This window comes from Convolutriloba macropyga, chromosome 4 (genome assembly GCF_964194025.1).
Source record: "Convolutriloba macropyga chromosome 4, txConMacr16.3, whole genome shotgun sequence".
NCBI lineage: Eukaryota > Metazoa > Xenacoelomorpha > Acoela > Convolutidae > Convolutriloba > Convolutriloba macropyga.
The window spans coordinates 52,906,011-52,926,702 of record NC_134471.1 but is presented as its reverse complement, the minus strand read 5'-3'; the positions used below and the strand labels follow the sequence as shown (position 1 = coordinate 52,926,702).

Here is a 20,692-nt window from a genome sequence, read left to right as displayed (position 1 = left end):
CTAAAAGGTGGCATTATTATTTTTGTTTAATTTTTATAAAATGTGAGGATCTTGTCCGTTTGTGCCCCCCCTCCTCCTCCAGTACGTTATGCTCCCCCCCCCCCCCAGTTGCAGAGCATGTGCCACTACATTGTAAATCATTATGTAAAAATATAGAACTTGCTTCTGGGGGGGGGGTGCAAATAATATGCACCTACTAAGCAGGGGGCACAAACGCGCGGAGGGGGGTGGGGGGGCACAAAGATCCAAATGCGATTTAAAATTAAAGTTTGTCTGAAAATCAGTCCAGAAACAAATTACAATTTGAAAACGCCATTTATGTTTCTGAATTGTCTAAACTAAATTTTCTAAACTGTCTAAACTACTTTAAAATTGCCTCTTTTTTCATCACTTATTTAAGTGTCGAGGACACGTTCAAATTTTACTGACCTGTTTAGTGTGTGTCCCTGGAGTCTTCACTTGTGACATTGGAATATGCTGGTACAGCGAACTGCCCCCTCCCCCGGGCTGGTTAATTGCAAATGTTGACATCCGATGATTAGTCATCAATGTCGCGGCCCGAACCGAGTCGGATAGATGCTGACCCGAGTAGACGTTACCCGCTGAGGGTTCGACCCGGCCGAGGGTTCGGTTGTTGACGTTGTTTGGAAGAGTGTTGTTATGTCTGGTCATGGAATGGTGGGCGCTTCCTGGGTTTGAGTCGTTTAAAGTCGTGTTCTGACTCGTGTTAGGTGGGGAGTGTTCGTCGTTGTTCTCTTTGGCTGTTTCGTATAGCGAGTCAGTTTCGTTGTTGTGACGACATAATCTGATTGTACCGTGAGTGTTGAGCTCTTTGTCAGCATTGGAGTTTGGAATGTAAGATGAATCTGAAACATGTTTAAAAAGTGAAATCCTCAAATAATTCTCAGAAGCCTTTTTCTCTTTCTGAAATCTAACAACTCGTAAAAAATGGATAGAAGCTAAGCTTGCGTTTGGTTTACGGCCATTTATGACAATTTGATTTATGGTTATTTTGAATAAATTCAGTTATATATCTCTGTGACTAAAAAATGGGTCTTTTGCAAAGATTCACAAAAAGGAGGCATGATCAAAACCGTATCCAAGAAATTGGATTTTTATTGGGTGAGATTTAAACATAAGCACCCGAAACCTTAATTTAACGTAAGATCTCGACAGTTTTCACTGAAAGAATTTTGAGTTAATATATTCAGGACCTACTAAATAATTGACCTTAAACTATCTTGAGTAAGCCCGAGGAAGACCTCACTTGACATTAAAACTTCAGGCAATTAAGTGCTGACCTGACACGCTACAAGGTTGAATTCTTCGACCATTAAGTCCGGAGCGGCTACTTAGAGTGGATAAAAATTTGGATAGGTGAAGAATGGAGTATTACCCTTTTTGGTGTATGGATGGTTTGCGGAGTGGTGTAGATGGTGTGGTATGGTAGTGTCTATAGAGAGTGGATGTTGTATCTGGTGGTATTTAGTGGCTGTGCTACCCTGCTGTGACCCTGACTGTTGACTTGTGTAGTGACCATGGTGTCTCTTGTGATAGTTGTTGTTGCTCCGTTTGCTGCACAACCTGAAATTTACAAACTCCAATTTCCCAATCAAACTGTCACTGTAAATTTTTGATATCTGAAGACCTGAAGACGACCCTCATGGAAATCGGTTTTCGCATCTCGTTTTTATTCAAACTGCTATTGACGCAAGTTTTTCTAAAATTTTTTATTGGAAATGTTTGCAAATTTTCACACTATTATTGCCGTTCTTATTGAGATTATGACTCATTTACTCACGCGATGATAATGACAATGATGAGAGTGAGTGTGATGATGATTCCGACGAGAACTGCCGATATGATGGCTATCCTCGCATCAGGAGCATACAACATACTCATGCCAAACCCACCTCCACCCACTCCCCCGTCAGGAGGAGAGCCTCGAACCAGGGGACAGGGAACTGAAATGGACAAAAATGGTAACTATTTGAAAGGTTTTGAAATGACAAAACAAACCCAATTTGGTTGAAAACTCAATACGATGGTAGATATGGTTAAAAAGTGGATATAGTTTGTTGGTTGTTTTTTAATCAAAAAATGAAATGCTTAGATAATTGCAATTAGCAACCCTAGTCCAGATGCTTACCACTAATACAATTTTGAATTATATATCTTTGCATAAAATAATATTTTTTGAAAAGTTACATGTCGCCATAATTAGTTTACATGTTTATAGCCATATATGTATATTGAATAATTACATGAATTCCCTACTGATATCTCTGCCCCAATCTATTTCCGATAATTGTCCTGCAGGATCTTCTAAGTCCTGCAAAAAGTTAACCACTTGTCCTGCTATACACAATTCATCTCGCAAATATGCAAATTAACGGAACTATATAGTGGGAAACTTCCAAAATAAATAAACATAACCGACAGATTGCCGGAAAACAGCCACGATAGACACTTGTGGCCTTCCATGGATTGAAACAACTAAAAGAATAAGATCGATAGCTTGACCACCAGTCCTTTAATAGACCACTAGACTTTTTGGTTAGACTGTCATTTTTATGAGACACATACGCTCTATAAGGAAAAAGTTGTAATGGAGCTTTTTCAAAATTAATATTCGAAATCAAACACTCAAGACATTAATACTCAAGAAATAGGGCATATACGTTTGGCAATACTTAGATGCACACTATTGATTTTTGACTAGAAAATGTTCACAAAACTAAAGCTCATTTAGCGAGTTCAGAAGTCATTTTTTAAATGAGGTAAGTTACGCAATTGACCTAAAAGCAGAACAAATGACGTCACGCATTCAAATTTTAACTGCAAAGCAGCAGAAATTACTGATAATGAAAAAGTCAATTCCAAGAAGTCAGGTAGCAAGAATCATCGATGCAAACGACGAATTAAAAAACATAGCAGGACAAGTCCTGACGAACAATTCAAAGAAATTTCCTTGACTAAACAAAAAAATAGACCTAGATTAGATTATGAGTGAATTGAGAAAACCATTTCTAAAAAGAAATCAGATCAAAAAATTTGAAAAAAAAAGAGAAAACAATGCCAAAATGCAACAAGTGAACGAAAAACCGCTAGTGAGAAATGGAAACTTTGTTCAAACAAAAAAAATAAAGATCAAAATTAAATTGCCACATTAGAACAAAAAACCAGTAGTAGTGAGAAAACGAATTTCTGATCAAACGCCGTTTTCTCATTATACTTTAAAATTAGAGCAAAAAAATTTCACGCCGCAAAACCACTCGCATTTCCGCTCCATTTCCTGTTTCGGTGTGACCAAAATCACTCCTCCAATTTGACTAAAAAATTATGAAAATGTGTGAACAGATCTTTAATACAACAGTGCCCCAATACAATTCAAATTCTTTGAATTGTAAAAAAAACCACGATGTCCTCAATAATAGCCGCTATCGCTTCGCGGCTATTAAAAAAACTAATGACTTAGTTTTAACTGACTATAAACCGACCAATGCTGGATGGCTTGCTCTCAAACGTCAGGTATGACGAATAATTTTAGAGGAGGTTTAGCTCAGAAAATTTTTATGGATGCCAGAAAATCCGACATTAGAGCAGAAAATGATCTAGAGTAAAAGCGCAAAAACGGCCGAGCGAAAAATTTGTAAAACACACACAAGTTTACAATAATTTCTCCAAACTTCGTTCGAGAGCAATTATTGAGATCAGAGCTCGACAGGACGAGCTTGAAAGAATCTTGCAAGATAGCCATCCAGTCTCGCCTTCGGTGGTATGATTCTTAATTAGGTAGTTCTTATTCTTAATTTAGGTACCTTGGAAACATTGTTGTTAACTATTGACGTATAACAGTGCTCACCTATGACTGATGCTGCCTTGAGGATGTTTGACCAATCGCCCCACCCAGCGCCATTCTTTGCACGCACCTGCAGAATTCGGATAAATAAAAAACAGCCCAGTTTCGACAATTCTTCACAAATGGAACAATTTGGTGTACCATTGAGGATGGGCTTTGCAGATTATCTCGAGGGCAAATCAAAAGCAGTAAATTCAGCTCCCCAAGCTAAGGTTATTTTTTGGCAAAAACTCACCCGGAAGTAGAATGATGTGTTGCTAGGCAACCCAGTGATGTCCAGGGTGTTTCCAGCAGCAGTGGCAACATCATCAACTGTCTTTTCTACAAACTTGAGATCCCTAGTCCTCAGGGTGTCAAGTTTTGCGCCAATCAGCTGCATGTTTTCTTTGTCTCCCAACAATTTAGACACCTTGAATGGACAAACTGCGTTCTAATGTGAGGTTTGACAGGTTAACATCTTTAATTGAGGAATGCCTCTTATCAGATACGGCAAGAAAATTATCGAATCTTACACGATATAAGTTTATAGTAAGCGCCTTATTTTGAACGATTAAAAAATGTGTCCGTAAGAATTCCTAGAAGAATCTTTTCAACCCTACATTATATAACCCCGCAAACACCTCAAAATCCTTTTGCTAAATCAAAATCGGGGAGAAATGATAGAAGGGTGAAATAATTGAGAGAATATTTAATAAATAAACGGGGGGGGGGATATGAAATTAACAGAGCCGAAAAGGTGCTACATGCAAACTAACTGATTCAGTTTGCTGGTCTGTCTCTTCGGATGGCAAGTATCTCATCTCGTAGTGGGTCGTGATCCCTTTGGGATCAGCGGGTGGCTGCCAGGTGAGTTTGATTATGGTATCACCCGAGCACATCACTTCTAGCTCTCGAGGGGCCGAGGGGGCTAGAAATCAGATGAGAGTGAAAAGATAATTTTCCTATAAATACAGGCCAAGATTGAACCAATAACAACAATACAATTAAGTTGTTATTGGCTTCGCGGCTAAGTTTTCCGAACCGAACTGAACATTTCTGTTCGAAAATTAACTATTTGAGGGCATCTATTTTGAATTTACAAAAATTGTGTCTTATTTATGGATCCAAATTTGAACCTATACCCCCCTCCGAATTTATGACAAACTCACGTACAAATTACAAATTTACTTGTATATTACACGGTGATATGTACAAAATTAGCACGTGCTTCAGGGGGGCTGCGAAATTTTTATATACCCACAAAACTGGAGGCCAAAACAGAATAGATCACAAATTTTAACCATTTTGTGATCTTGAGTTGCAACACACCAGACCTACTGCCAGAACACCTCAGGCCAATAAATGTTTTGAGCTGCTAATTTATGACAATTCTGCATCATTGTTTACTCACGGGCTTCTTTAGTGTTGAATGGTAACACACTGCTCCAGGGACCTGCCTGTCCATTGCTGAGGTCAGACCTCACTCTGAAGAAGTACTTGGTGAAGGGCTTCAGGTTACCCACCTCCAGTCGCGGAGACTCCGAGGAACCTACAGTACATATTAGTAGTCCAAAAAGGTTATAAGAGAATCAGAAACTTCATTGATTATTGCCTGAAGAAAGATTTGAAACAAAAAAATAGAATTACCACAAAGCCTGTTATATGCCAATACCGCGTTCTAATACTATAAACAAATAAATAATAATCGCACCTTATCTTGTAATAATAATGCAAAAAGCAGATAATCATCTTCTTTTGGATAATCATCTGATGGCCTCCCAGGTTGAGGTCCAGACCCAAAATTTCGTCTGATCAGACTTTCCAGACCGAAATTATCTCTGATCAGACTTTCCAGACGGAAATTCACCCTGATCAGACTTTCCAGACCCAAAATACCTCTGATCAGACTTTCCAGACACAAAAAGTCTCTGATCAGACTTTTCAGACCGAAGGTGTTCTGATCAGACCATCTTCAGACCATGGTCCAGACTCAAATTCAGACCATTGCCCAGATCTTACTCAGACTATGATAGGACTCAAGTGCGCTCGAAGAGGTTATGATCAGACCCAGTTGCGCTCGAAGCATTTATGGTCAGACCCACTTGCGCTTGCAGCCATTTATGATCAGACTCAAATGCGCTCGAAATAGTCTGATCAGAGAAAAATTTTACTTATGAAAAAATCTCCCAGTTTTGCTATAATATATTCTTTTCATAAAAACTGATGTTTGCAGTATTTAATTCATCTAAGGAAAAATCAATTGTGAAATTATTGCTAAAGGAAACGAAACCCAACTGTTGAGAACAAATTTTATTTAGTGTACAGTTTAGTGTATATTTCTGACTCAATGGATGAGTTTAGACAGCTTTCTATATGAAACATCGTGGTCTCCAGTTGATCAAAGTTTCTTGTGAAGGGGACCGGCCTCTGCTATCAGCTGGACTCCTTTTTCTGATCAGAGCTATCGGACTTATGATGGGACTCTGATCAGAACGCTGCTTTGCGGCTGCCTCTTGGCAGAGCCAACATCTCTCAGTAAAAAAAACTTAAAAAATTGAGAAAAAATAATGCGCGCGAAAATGTCACTGATCAGACCCAATTGCGTTCGAAAACATTTCTGATCAGACACAAGTGCGCTCGAAGAGGTTATCATCAGACCCAATTGCGCTCGAAGTCGGCTCTGATCAGACCCAAGTGCGCTCGAATCCGCCTATGATCAGACTTTTCCGACCAAATCGACCTCTGATCAGACCATCTCCAGACCATCGTCCAGACTGTAGTGCGCTCGAACTTCCTTCCAGACCCTGTAATTTTGGTCTGGGAACACACGGGTGTGCGCTCGACTGGGTCTGATCATAAACCAATTTGGTTCTGGACCTCAACCTGGGCTTATATCACTGTTGAATTAAAAGTACAAACTATATCATAGCTGGATGAATCCCAAAACAATCCTCTGAAAGGTCTATTTGCGGTAAAATGTATCGTATTTTTAAAGGCTTCAGACTTGATATAATTTTCATCCACAAAAAAAGAAAAAAGCGCTCATAAATATAGTAAACTGAGCAGTCCATTTATAGCCGACGTAAACGATTAGAGAAATGATCACTTGAGCTGAGAAAAATGAGGAAAGAAATAAATATTAAAAAATTTCAACAGTTGCATCTTTTGCAATTTTCTCTCCCTCAAACATGGTGACAACCACTTTTTAAACATATAGTACACGAGAACACATAGTTAAGCAGATAAATCCAAAAACTGTATCTGGATTAATAACAGAGTGAACAACAATTTCTTTCCTAAAAAAGTTCATTTTCCGAAAAAAAACATTCTTTTAGGAAAATGATTTTTTTATTTAGACTTAATTTTGAAATTAGCCATTCAGCTTTCAGATACTTGAAAAATTGTAAACAATTGTAAACACTTTTGAGTAAAATGCAAAAATGTGTGAAAACCTTGGTGATGCTTCCTGCCGCCAAAATTTATCCTGTTCCACTAGTCTATGTCTCGGGAACATTTTAGGGAACATTTCAGCGCGTTTCCAATTTGTTGCTACCATGATCAGCTAGCTTACCGTTTCAAAAAAGTTCAAAAAAGGATTTTATTTATTCTTTGCAAGTTACTGTTATTCTGCTGAAAAGAAACGAAAAAGTTCTTGAATGTGCGTGTCTTCAACATTTCGACTCAATTTTCTACCAAATGATGAAGCGATAAGAACGTTAAAAAATCAAAAATATTAATATTATTCGAAAATATTTAACCAAGAATTATAAAAAACCGTTTTAAACTCCAATAACAAAATAAATTTAATGAAGCCGAATTAGAGGACAGATGCAGCCTGCAATTAAGAAGATTATGAGACAAGAAAAACAAAAAAAGGACAAAAAAGAATAGTAATTACAGCCATAACTCATTGTCTATTTAAAAAAAACATTTAGTCAAATTAGCGTCAATTAAGTTATGAAACTCAAACTGAAGATCATACCCTGTACATCATTGTAAATCAGATGGGATCCGTCTTTAATGAGATTAAGTAAAAATTTGATAATTAGACAAAGAAAAGAACAAAAAGAAACAAAAATCAAAAATCAAATGAAATTTTAGAATTAAAAAACCTCAAAAATCAATCCAACCAACAATATTCAACCAAAATTACTTGACAGATCCACATTTAGCTCCTGAGGGGACATGTCATTACTAACACTAAGCCATAGGACTACAAAATGAAAACAAATACAAGTAAGACTCACAAACTTACAATTTTTTTTAAATGAAAACACCGTTTTGGGTCCTATTAAATTAAAAGCTATCAACTGAAATGAGTATATATGTTCACTAACCGTTGACCAGTGTAACAAAGCCATATTTTATAACTGAAGGGTCATACCATGCAAGTCGTAAAAACATTGCTTGAATCACAAAATCAATGAAGATCAATGTATGCTTCACAAGAATATGGAAGAGATCTGCCATTAATCAGATGTAACTACAAGTTAACAAAAAAAAATAAACCGCAAAAGTCAAAACTAAAATGTTGTTCCTGAAAAAAATAATTTGAGAGTCATTAAAACCATTAGCTTTCAACTGAGAGCATTAAATAAAGTATCCAATACTTCCATAGGAAGCCACTCAGACCTGTAGTTGTCCAGAGTATGTTATAGTGCCACATAAAGAACACAAACCTTAAGTTTTCACTGAACACATTTTATAGGGACAAATATAGGCAATATACAAAAGTTTCAAAAAATAAATAGAAATTCTCAGTATCAACGCCATAAAACCAATGGTTCGAACACAAACACGCCAAAAAGACCAAATTTAGCTCCTCTTGAAGGTTTTTATCATATAATCAAATTAAGATGTAAGTTGGCAATAATAAAATTGAAAAAAACTGTGAAAGTTCATGATAAGTTTATGAAACAATGTTATTGAAATCCAACGAAGCCAAATTTCATTAATTGAGAGGAGTAGCTTGTGTCACTAATTTCTCATTAAATGGCCAACTGGACCTTCAATTAGTCATATGTCTACAAAGAGAATAACAAATGCAGGCAAAATGCACTATGTAGACAAAACTGAAGCAGCTTGAGAACACAAAGACAGAGAAAAAATACAAATAAAAAATGTTTGGGACTGTAACAAATCATATTTAGACCAATACTGAATTTGCTATTATTGCACGTCTATCAAAAACAAGGAATTTTCCAAAGTATAAAGAGATACATTTTTTGATAGAGAAAATATTGATATATCAAAACAAGATTTCTTTTGGATAAAGAATAACTTAAATAAGAGCACGACTGGCTATTTTTTTTATTCCAGAAGCAAGTGACAGGAGATGGAAGTAAATCTAGTCCTAATCAAAGAAAAAGAAGATAATGTCCGCAGAATTTAGGCCTACAGTTCCGGCAAAGTGCGACAAAGTGAGCTAAACAAGCATACTTCTCACGAGAAAACCCTAAATTTTCTAAAATCTAAGCGCAGCTCTAGCCAAATAAGAGGGCATCAAAGAGTTCAGCAACCTTCCGCTAGCTTTGAAAGTACAACAAATAACAATTACTGCGTTAATTTTAACAAATTTTAGCAAAATTGTTGACCATTTAAGCAATGACTACGGCAAATGCGAACAGAAACAAAGAACATTAGCCCATGACTCACAAACATTTTAAGCTCGATAACTCGTTGGAGAAAAATCATTTTTTTTAATTTGACATTTTACGCTTGACGAGCTTTATAATGATACAACTCACAACCCTCTGCAATAAATTAAGCAATCAGCCAATATTGATTGATGAAAAAAACCCAATTAAGTATATAATTCCTCCCCACCACCACAAAATTGGGCGTCGTACCATTTACATGACTTTTAAAGCCTTAATCATTAATCAACCAATTCATTAGAACATTAGATATTTTGAGAATGTGCTTTGTTAATTTCGACATAAAAACAAATCGCAGAAAAAATAGTCAAAACCGTCGGTTAACCTACCCTATGGTACCAAAAAGCTACGTACAGCACATTGTGCTCTTTAAGCGTTAATTTCCTTAAAACGTTTGATTTGTACCAAAGCGTGAAGAAAAACTTGAAATCGTTTTGAAAGACAAAATATGGTTCAACTGCTTTCTTATTTTTTTTGTTTACCACTCTTGTACTGTTGCGATTCGAAATGTCCGTTTTCATGAGAAAAAAATACAACTCAGCATGCAATAAATACAACTTGAAATCAGCATCCAGAAAACAGAATGCACAAATTGCGCAAATTCCTTGAAGAAATGGAGCAAGATTTTCGACAAAATCACACAAAAAGTTCAAGTGCGGACAAGCGATCACTTATGTTTTTGGATTAAAAAACAATCTGATGAATTAAAGCTGTTTGGGAATTATTTAAACAACCTAAAGGTTCTTGTTTCCTTCGGTAAATTTGGAAAAACTATGAAAAAATAATTGCAATTTCGAGACATTTTCCAAAACAAGATGATGCTCTTGCGATTTAATAAAAAATATGTCATAAATTTTGTCAACGAAAACGAACGGTAGGTACCGGTATGGTCAGCAAACAACCTATTTGAATCCACATGGCACATTTATGAGCAATTTCGAAGCAAGTTTTTTCGAAAAATTGGAAGCAAACGTGTCGGATAATTGACTCCGGTGTCGTAAAAAACTTGTGTGAAAACTATGCAAACCGTCTAGTTGATATTTAAGAAGCCAAAAACGGAATGAATTATCACTAGAGAACTGATTTCAACTCAAAGTGATGTAATATTTGCGGTCAAAGGTGCTTTTTAAAAATTCGTTAGATGTACGGTGCTTTTTGGCACCATAGTGTAATTTTTCATAAGACTCAGTTCTTAGAGTAATCTTTAATAATTTGCAATTCATCAGATATTCTAAAAATAATATTAAATTGCCTAAACGGTTAAACGTTTCAACGTTCAAACGTTTGAACGTACAAATGTACAGAAGTGTGAATGAAGTAACTGAACAGGTGTTTTTTAATCATCAGTGATTGACTTGTCGTGTACTCCAGGGTCATTCATTTAAACAAAAAAAGACATTGCTTATAGCTAATGAAACTTCTCAAAACATTAACACCCAAGAGAAAATAACAAAAACGCTAAATAATAATTGGAAATTTTCGAAACTAAAAACATGAAGATTGACTGTTGCGTGAAAATTAGGGTTGATAAGAAACACGTGAATAAAAACTTCTACGGTGCAAATATTAAATATGACAATTATTTTTTTAATGTAATAAATGTTTTTTTTTAAATTTGCGAGGATAAGCTTAACATTATCGTAAATTAAAGCACAAACTCGTTAGTGCATTGTCACATTTGTAAGCGCAGTTAAACTAAACATTGATAAAGCACCCCAATTTTAAGAGAGTTACATTATAGTGTAATCACAATCAAGTTAGCTTGTGATCTTATTAGAGAGATCAAGAGAGAAGCAAAAGATCTTGCTTAAATTCTATAGTCACCATTAGACCTAGAATTAATCGTCACAATTGTCCAGTTGGTGAAGTTGATAGGTAAAACATGGATAAAATGCAAAAATAAGTTTTAATAAGTTATAATTATACATAAACGCCGGAAAAGGTTATCACGTGGTAATGCTGTGTCAAAATTTTGTAATGTATAACTTGAATAAAATTAAATTCTGTAAATTCTGTATTTTAGGGGTGGGGTGTGTTTATATGTTTAAGCGTAGTATATCTATCCGGACCCTAGTCACATAGTATATCAGTACTGAATCATTGTATTCCAATTGTATATCTTCGGCCCAGTACTGTATCAGTGTATCCTAAGAGTATATTCCCAGTCTCGTTCTTCTTAATGTTCGGATTCAGCGCTGATTTACAATGTTACTATGACCCGGGTAAACCTTGACTTCAGAGATCTTCAGATCTTGGCATCAAACATCATTCGACCAGGTAGATCTTTTGCTTCCTTCCCTGCTGTTATTTTTATTAGTTACCTAAACGTGATATAAGTTGCGGTTTGTTTTACAAGCGACATATACTTACACACTCCCACTTGTCGCAATTGTTTTGAGAACGTAGTCTCTTGGCATTTGGCACTCTCTGATGTAAACAACAACAAAAATAATAACAATAAACAATAAGCAAACAGCTGAAAACAAGTAAAACATAATAATAACAGTCAACAGGGAACGCATACGAACTCAATATTGGATAATATAGAAAGAAAAAATCAATTTATTTTGAACAATGAACAACTTTCAACAAAAATGAGAACACTTTTTGCTATATGCAAGCTATCACAATGATGTTACAAAGCCAACAACCCAATGTTTTACTTCAATCATTATCACGTTTTTACTTCATTCATTTAAGAAAACGGTTTAATGGTTTCAGTTCGACAAGAAACCCCATACCACAGTGAATTTCAACCAAAGTTGCTCACAAAAACAACCGATCATTTGAAAAAAATTACAGGGAACTGATATTGCATTCATTATATTCGGGAAAAAATCAACGGTGCCTCAGCAGAAATCAGTAATTCAGAGAAGGGCTTTAAGAACCCAAAATAATTTTCATTGAAAAAAAGTATACAGAATTTATTTCCAAATAATCTGCAGGATAGCTTCAGCAAGCGATAGACAAATATTATTAGGACAAAAGAAATCAAAATGTTATTTATATTTTTAAGATTTCTGCTCAAGGAGATTTGTTGAAAAGTAGTATTTTTTGAAAATAGTCGTATGACATTTGATTGCCTGAGATCGCAAGATAACAATCCTTTGCACTTCAAAACCCAGGCATGCACTTCAAAACCCAGGTTTGTCGTATTTTGCCCAGGCATGCTCTTTATTACAAAATTTTTACAAAACTATTTCATAGACTGTTTAATTATCAAAGAAAATCGATTCAAATAATCCATACCTGGCTAACTGAAGAGGCATAAATTGTTAAATGAACGAAAATCTAAAAAAGTTTGTCTCAAATAAAACTTACATTGCAAGACAAATTGCTTTAAAAAATTGTACATAAAAAAGCTGTTTGAGAAAAACTATTTTGACAACTAAAATTCTTTAGCTTCCTATTTTTGTGATGTTAAGATGTAACATATTCAGTAGTGATTGTTAACTGTAAGAAGATATATATGTGACTATAGTCTAGAAAAACTAATAAATGACGCTGTGATCTGTTTTATATCATTAGGCAATAGCCCTTTGGCTAAAATCTCAAAATCACAAAGTTACAAGAGAAAACGTTCCTTCAAAGTTTTCGAAAATCGGAGAAACATGCATAAGAGTATGAATTGAATCAATAACACCGGATTTTTTATTGCACGAAGCGATGTGTTACTTCTCTTTTTATTTTCCTGATTGACTGGGTGTGCAAAAAAAGTGGTGCCAAGAGCAGATAGAAAACACTATTATACAGAACAAAAAAAATTCTTCAATGCAACTGCTACGTTGGGCATTAATCAGGACTGATATTTATTACTAAATTTTTGATCTGACTGAAATTTAAAAACTCTTATCATTGTTGCTGGTTTTATAATAACGACTGTTTACTTAAGTTTCGTTTTTGTATAAAAAATATTAGGTTACGTGGCGAATGTCCAAAAAATTAAGTACACATAGTCGATATTGTCGGGCATTTTCAGAACCTGCATTTTATGATAGTTGTAAGCGTTTGTAAAAACAAGTTACATTAGACTATTTTAGTTCATATCTACTTCAAAATTTGATGTATTTGCTATCACTTTTCACAAAGCGTGTTTTTGTGGCTAGCGTGAAAACTTGAGACACGTATTCATCTGTAATTTCCAAGCCATAAGTTACTAGTTGCCACACTACAAGTAACTCTGTCACTAAATAACCGAAGAAGTGTCATAGATCAAAATGAAAGAAAGCTCAATTGAATCGTGAAAACTGGGGACAGCGTTTTGTCACTCGGTTCAGCAAAACGCAAAATTTATTGAAACTTGGCTAATGAGAAATCACTCCGAATGCAACAAATGACACTCTCACTGTTGGGCGGCTAAATTGGAACTGAACTTAAACTTTTTCCCCCTAACAGTGAAAATTTAAAATCATTTTGATACTTAAATTCAATGAAAAAGTCATTTAGGTTTGAAATAATTCCTCCTACATTGCCGAGTTTTGATCAATCAGTTATTAATCTTAATTCTTAACATGATTTTTACTTTTATGTTTTCTTCAAAGAATGTCCAAACACGTTAACTTCATTATCTTCTGTATCACAGTTTCTTGAAAAAGATGAACACATGAACTAATAATGCTGATAATGCCGCCTAGCGTCACTTTGACGGTGCTTCTTATACCCGTATTAGATTTAGGATTACAACAAAGGCTAGTGGGTCTTAACGCTCTCTTTGTAAAAGAATGAACGCTTGTTTAGTGTTTGAGGTTATTTGCATTAATTCTTTGATGTAATTAGATGAAAAAAGAAAAACGAAAAAAAAAAAAATTGATTATTGGAAATTGTATGGTTTTAAAAATTGTGTCAAATATGCTTCTAATCAAAATAGTGAGTTAATGTGCAGTCAAATATATTCATTTTTATCTATATTCTTTACTAGGAACATAAAATTTAACCAACAAAAACTTGGGAACAGACTTTGTAGCTCACTGAATTCAACTGGATTTGACAAACGCTGTTAGCTCATTCAACCAAAATATATATGATTGATCACGTCATGTATTATGAAAGATATCTCAATAATTAGGACATTGATAGCATGTCGAAGCTTGATTGTTCCTAGTGGAGTGTGACCAATTCTAACTGATGATGTTTGATGATCGTAATTGACGATAATTGACAACAATATACAATAAATCATTAACAATTCAAAATGAAGCCATTAGTCATTAAGTTGTTCATTCAGGTGTTCATTCAGTTGTTTGTTTGCTGGGATGAGGTGTTGGCGGGTGGGGGGGGGGGGGGTGGGGGCACGGAACAGATCCAGCATATCTTATACAAAATTTTATTCTTGAGGTATTAAACGTCATTAACTCACTTTTATCGACCATTTGGGAGGAAAAGAAGGATGCTCCGAGGGCAATGTTGTACTGGTATCTCGTAATGTACACATCGTCTTCATTGCAAGGAGCTCTGTTCCATCTGATAACAACTGAGCTGCTCTCTGTTGACATGAGCTTAAGAGATGAGGGTGAGAATCTCTGCACTAAAACGATAACTTCAAATTCTAATAACTTCCATCAGATCCTTCTTAATAGGCGACCTTTGTATACTCATTGAAATAAAACTTGATACACATAGGTAAAGTAAGCGATACCTCGAAATTTTGTACCAAAGTTAAGACACCTCATCAAGATCTTGATAAGCAAGATGTACTAATAAAACTTTAAAGATCGTGGAAACAGGCCTTGCTTCAAGAATGTGTACAAAAAACCGACATAAGTTTGTACATACCTTGACAGTTTCATATCAAGACTCATAATTCATATATATATATATATATATATATATATATATATATATATATAAAGCCTTACATGATTGGGTATGTTTTGAAAAACTCGTCGCAGATAGCCCTTACTTAACACTCTTACAATATCTTATTAGACAATCGATCTTTCGTTGAGATCATGCAAAAAGACAGCACATAATTGTTCAAGTTGACACGAATTTTAAGGGAAGACAGTTTTCGAGATAAATACTCCACAGGTCACTGAGACTGTGATTTGCAGAAATTAGTGGGTAATTATGAAAACTTAAGTGAGATATTGAGAGGCCTCCGCAGCCTTTCAGGGTTTGTCTTTTTACTTAATAAACCTTTTTCCATAGAATCGGCATATCGACTAGAGGCTATTTCTCCGATGGCCGCCTCCAAATTATTTGCAGTTAGTACTCACAGTCACATTTAGTGGTGATGTTGAGCCTCTCAGAAGGTGCTCCTGCCCCTTTCACTCCCGGTCGGCCTAACCGCACATAGAATGAGTAGCTGGTAAAGGGTTCGAGTCCCGTCACGGTCACTTCGGGTGATTTCAGGTCTCCAGGTAGCTCATCCACTAACACTGCAGAAAAACATAGTGATCAGCAAATTCAAAATTTCGACAGAATCTTTCGCACAAACCAAAAAGATCAAAAAGTTGAATTAAAGTATCGTAGTCAATGCCCACAAATTAATGGGTTTATGTTATTTGCTAGCACAAAGCGCACGTGCGCAAGTTTTTACACAATAATTTTTATGACATTGATTGCGATTGCAACATTTACCATGACGGGTTTTAAAACATTTTTCAGACATTCAAATCCAATCAACAAAAATCTTGCAAGACTTTGAGTTTCTCAAAAACGTACATATGGCAAATTGTCCCAAAAATCGACAATTAAAGTAATGGGAGTAACATTTTTCAGCCTCTGATGGAGAAACAGCGTCTCGTTCATAAAACTTCTTCGATTAGCGAGCTAACGAGAATTAGTTCGCTAAAAAAAAGTGAAATGCCAGTATTACAATATAAACTAGGCAATTTTTTATAGTTTAACAATCTTTAGGACTTTAACATTCAAGCTCGTGGCAATTAATGATGATGAACTGATCTAAGAAATTTTCAGAATGCCCAGTGTCAACCCTTTTAAAAAACCCCCGTTAGGTTAATAACCCCTTCCCCCCTTAAATCCAGTAAAAAAATTTGCAACATCTGGTCGTGTTGAACTAACCACCTTCATTCGTGCCATACACTTTGTAGACACTGTATCCAATAAGAGGACCATCCCCATAGTCCCTGAACTCAGTCCACGGCTCCCATTTCAGGGTCACAGATGTCTTTCCAACGTGAACAACGCGAGGGGTACTCGAAAGTCTTGGAAGTTCTAAATACACACAATATGCAACATAAAAATGACATTAGTCTGTTGCAAGGTTTCTAGAATATTGCTCAAGATTTGAAATTCAAGCACTTGTTAAAAAATTAGCTTCCACAAGATTCTGAGTCAGCGATTTTGGCTGAGAAAAATATTGTTTTGATTGAAGCTTGAAATAAATTAAAGTCTCAGAAATCACTCGCTTCGGTCTAAAATGTCTGTAGTTGTTTCGGAAAATTTTTGATTTTTTGAGTACGTCTGACTCTTCATTGACTACGGGAAAAAGTTGTCATACTATTGTTAGGAAAATAGTTTTTTTTTGTGTCGACAATGAGCAGTCATATAAGCTCAATTAGAAGTGCTTTTTTCAATTAACTGCAGAAAGAGCATAATTGACCGAAGACCCATATTCTAGTGTACCTGAGCATTAGATAGCAATGGTTTTTGAGTTCAATCTTGGCCTAAATTTTGCTATATCATATTAAGATAAGCAACCTTAAGCAAACCACAAAACTCAAACAACTCAAGAGCAATTATCAAGGAACAGTCCCGGAACTTCCTTACAATTAAGACTTATTTATGATATGAAAAGTTATTATTGGTTTTCAGCATTGTCAGTTTGTTAACGCAGTCAAATGAAATTTGTCCAAGCTGCTAAATGATAAAAAAAATCACTGAGTCTCAATAAACGATAGAAAAAAATCATATAAAGAGATAATAATGCCATAACACCATTTCCGGCAATAATAGAAGCCGCGTATTATTGACACTAAAAGCCTGCAAAGGCAATTGATCAGTATCAAATAATTAGTAACCAAAACGTAACGACCACGGCGACAAAAGAATTGTAAAAATTGGCGCAAAAATTAGCGACGCGATTTCGGGTGTTAGTCGCCAATTTTCGCAGTGCTATTGTCGCTAGAATTCGTTGTCGAAATTAACGAAGACGGAATCTCAATTTGGTCGGTTACTTTATTGTCGCTGCTTTCGACAAAGTTGCCAAAAATCGAGAAACCGACGAGATGCCAATTTAAAAAAAAATTTAGAACTGATTCGAATATGACAAAAACATGAAAACAGGTGTATAATTACGGTTGCCTCAATTTTATAGGGAGACATAAATGTAAAATGAAACCAAACATTTACACTGAAGCTTGATGACAGCTGCAGTTCAAAAGTTTGCGTCAAGAACAAAAATCTTAATTGCTTTTAAACAATATTGGCTGAGAGAATTCTATGAGAATCGAATATACAGTTCAGATTATTTAAATAGTAAATTTCAGCAACTTTTTGAAGAAAACCAAAATCTCGCTGTATAATTTAAAATTTTCTGATTTCTGTTCAAAATTGTGAACTACTGAAATGTAATTTTTTTTTCAACGCTTTAAAGTTGGCGACAATGTAAAATTTTGAATAAGAGACTTTTGGCAGGTTTTTCATCGTAAAAAATATGGATGAAATTTAAAAAAAATGGATTTTAACAGCTAAAAAATTTTCCGTTCACAACACATGCAGCTATTTGCGCCACATGTGTACTCTTGTAATAAGTTCAACGCATTTTAGTAAAGACCTAACAGTTCAATTATTTTATTTAAGAAATTTTTAATGCAAGCAAACTCAACAAAAGGGCTGAAAAAGATTACAAAAAGCCAGCTAACGAAATATAGTTGTGCCATGAAACTATTTCGAAAGCAAAGCAGGCATCCTGTGCCCAACTTTTTTAACAAGAAAAACCATTTCTGATATATAAAATTGTAACTAATCATTTGGAAAAAGTTAACAAAACTTAAATGTTATTATTGGCAGTATCAGTTTCTTTTACTGTGAAATTTTGACTATAGAAAGCTATCATCATGCATAGCCGAGATGTGAAACAAAAATCAACATTTCAAACAAAAGTACAACTGTAGTGCAGTAAATTAACCGAACAAAAGCAATGAGAACATAAAACAATGAGACTACTAAGAAGAGACAAAAATGACAAACATTTTTGGGAGGACAAAAAATGGGACAAAGTTAAAAATATTTTAGTGTTAGTGTTGCTAAAAACGTTTTTGTCAAATACCCGGTTTAAATTCTGCTTGAGAGAGATGAGTTAGAGGAAAATTCATCATTAATAAATTCCGATTCTGATGGTTTAGGAGGAAGAAATTAAAAGTAAATTTAACAAAACTTTGTCTAACCTTACGTTTCTTTTATGAGAAGTTTGGGATGCACATCATACATATCTTTTGATCAAAAACTAAAACCAACTTTTTAAAAAGCTTATTTAAGATTTTTTGAAGTAAAAACTGATTAAAATTTGGGAAATCAAACACTATAGTAAATAAATTTCCGCTGTTTATGCTCTGCATGGTATTGTGTTTCAAATGCAACCAGATGCTATAAAAATAGAACTTTCACACCAAAAAAGAATCATGAAATACCTAATTTTTCAACTTGAATCTTACTGCATAAATCACCACCCTTGTGTACTCCATTTTTGTACAGGTTAAAGGACACAGTATGTATGAAAGCGAAGCGCGCCTATGTTAACTGTTATCCTAATAACTGACTTATAAACTGGTTAGTTATTTCACGTTGATTAGGGCATTATATTTATTAGTTTATACCCTCTCCAATAGCGCAATCTCAGGTGTTAACAATTTGGGCTAATTTGTCACAGGGAATTTGACTCAAATGCTACCCCGAGTTAAGGCCCTTGATTGTAATTTTTAGCCTGGTGATAACTTATAGCCTGACTTATAAATAATAATTTGATTCTCGCTGCTTTGTCAATAAAGAAAACAGTTTGCGGTTTTGACTGTTCTGAAGTCTAGATTGTAATTAATATCTGACAAGACATGTGGAAATGAGAATAGGATTTGAACGCAAATTGTGAAAACAATTTTCAATCCAAATAAGTTGACATTAATTTGAGCTTTTATATGTTTTATGTCTGATCGAAGACATTAAGTTTCAAACTAGTGACCACTGTTGAAAGCTGGCACTTGAATATTTCAACTGTCACAGTTTTCGAACAAACACGTGAAAAAATCCTTTTCATCTGATAAAAAGGTTTGTTTTAATCTAGAACATAGTTAGACGAAACCTTGAACCTTGACGTCATAATATATCTTAGGAGGTGCTGCAGAAAACGTGCATAACTGTTGTACCAACACCAATTTATATTCTCAAAGAGCTTTGAATGAGTATTTAAAGTACTGAAATGGAAATAGATGTCAACAAGTAGGCTCGGTTTTGTGCTTTCGCACATAAAATTTGGACCCCGTTCATCCACATTTTAGACTTAATTGTCTATCCAATGAGGAGGAGATGAAAGACTTCCAAAAACTCACAGATTGTTCAGCAAACAACTAAATGAATAAATTAATGCCGCATTAGATGGCCGATGAGAACGGCCATTAACGAGAATACGAGACAAGACAAACTTAAGTTTCAAAAAACAACAAAACTCAAAAAGGAGGTTCGGTAATGTGCGTTCGCATATAAAGTTTCGGCCATGCTCATCCACATTTTTTACATTTACGTCAACCAAATGAGGAACAGATAGAAAATCCCCAAAATTTCAAGTATGTTTCAAAAAAAAATTGGTGTATGAACAAAAAGATCGCCTACAACGCAAATAATTCAGTGGAGAAAAAATGTCGGATTAGATTAATGAGATCAGCCATTGTTAAGAAAGCAAGTCAAGACGAACAACAAAATCGAACACCAATATGACAAACAATAATTCAAAACTATTAAATCCAAAAACTTTATGTCCATTTTAGAAAAAGTAACTTATTAACAAGGTCAAAATAGCGTCAAATAAAACTGAAACTAAGCAAAATAACTTTTTTCACTAGAAAAGATATGGAAACACTCCATGATAAGGCTCGGTAACATTTAGACAAAAAAGAAGAAAAAAATTTAAAAATTTGCTTAAATTTTTTAAAAACAATTACTTTCAGAGTAATTGAAACCATTAGACAGCAATTGAAAGCATCCAATTTGTTCATGATCACAAACGCCTCTATGTGAGAGC

The 20,692-nt window shown here is 34.9% G+C and overlaps 1 protein-coding gene across 1 annotated transcript in view; it reads right to left on the bottom strand.

Moving 5' to 3' along the window:
* LOC142338101 (uncharacterized) overlaps positions 1-20,692 on the bottom strand; it is a 143,786-nt gene that overhangs the window by 15,160 nt on the left and 107,934 nt on the right. The window contains exons 16-26 of the mRNA XM_075387732.1: positions 16,522-16,674; positions 15,714-15,875; positions 14,855-15,022; positions 11,869-11,925; positions 5,253-5,390; positions 4,618-4,769; positions 4,098-4,271; positions 3,866-3,932; positions 1,802-1,964; positions 1,397-1,584; positions 430-866 (exon numbers count right to left, since the gene is read on the bottom strand). Of these exons, the coding sequence (XP_075243847.1) occupies positions 430-866; positions 1,397-1,584; positions 1,802-1,964; positions 3,866-3,932; positions 4,098-4,271; positions 4,618-4,769; positions 5,253-5,390; positions 11,869-11,925; positions 14,855-15,022; positions 15,714-15,875; positions 16,522-16,674 (1,859 nt within the window). The remainder of the gene's footprint in view (positions 1-429; positions 867-1,396; positions 1,585-1,801; positions 1,965-3,865; positions 3,933-4,097; positions 4,272-4,617; positions 4,770-5,252; positions 5,391-11,868; positions 11,926-14,854; positions 15,023-15,713; positions 15,876-16,521; positions 16,675-20,692) is intronic.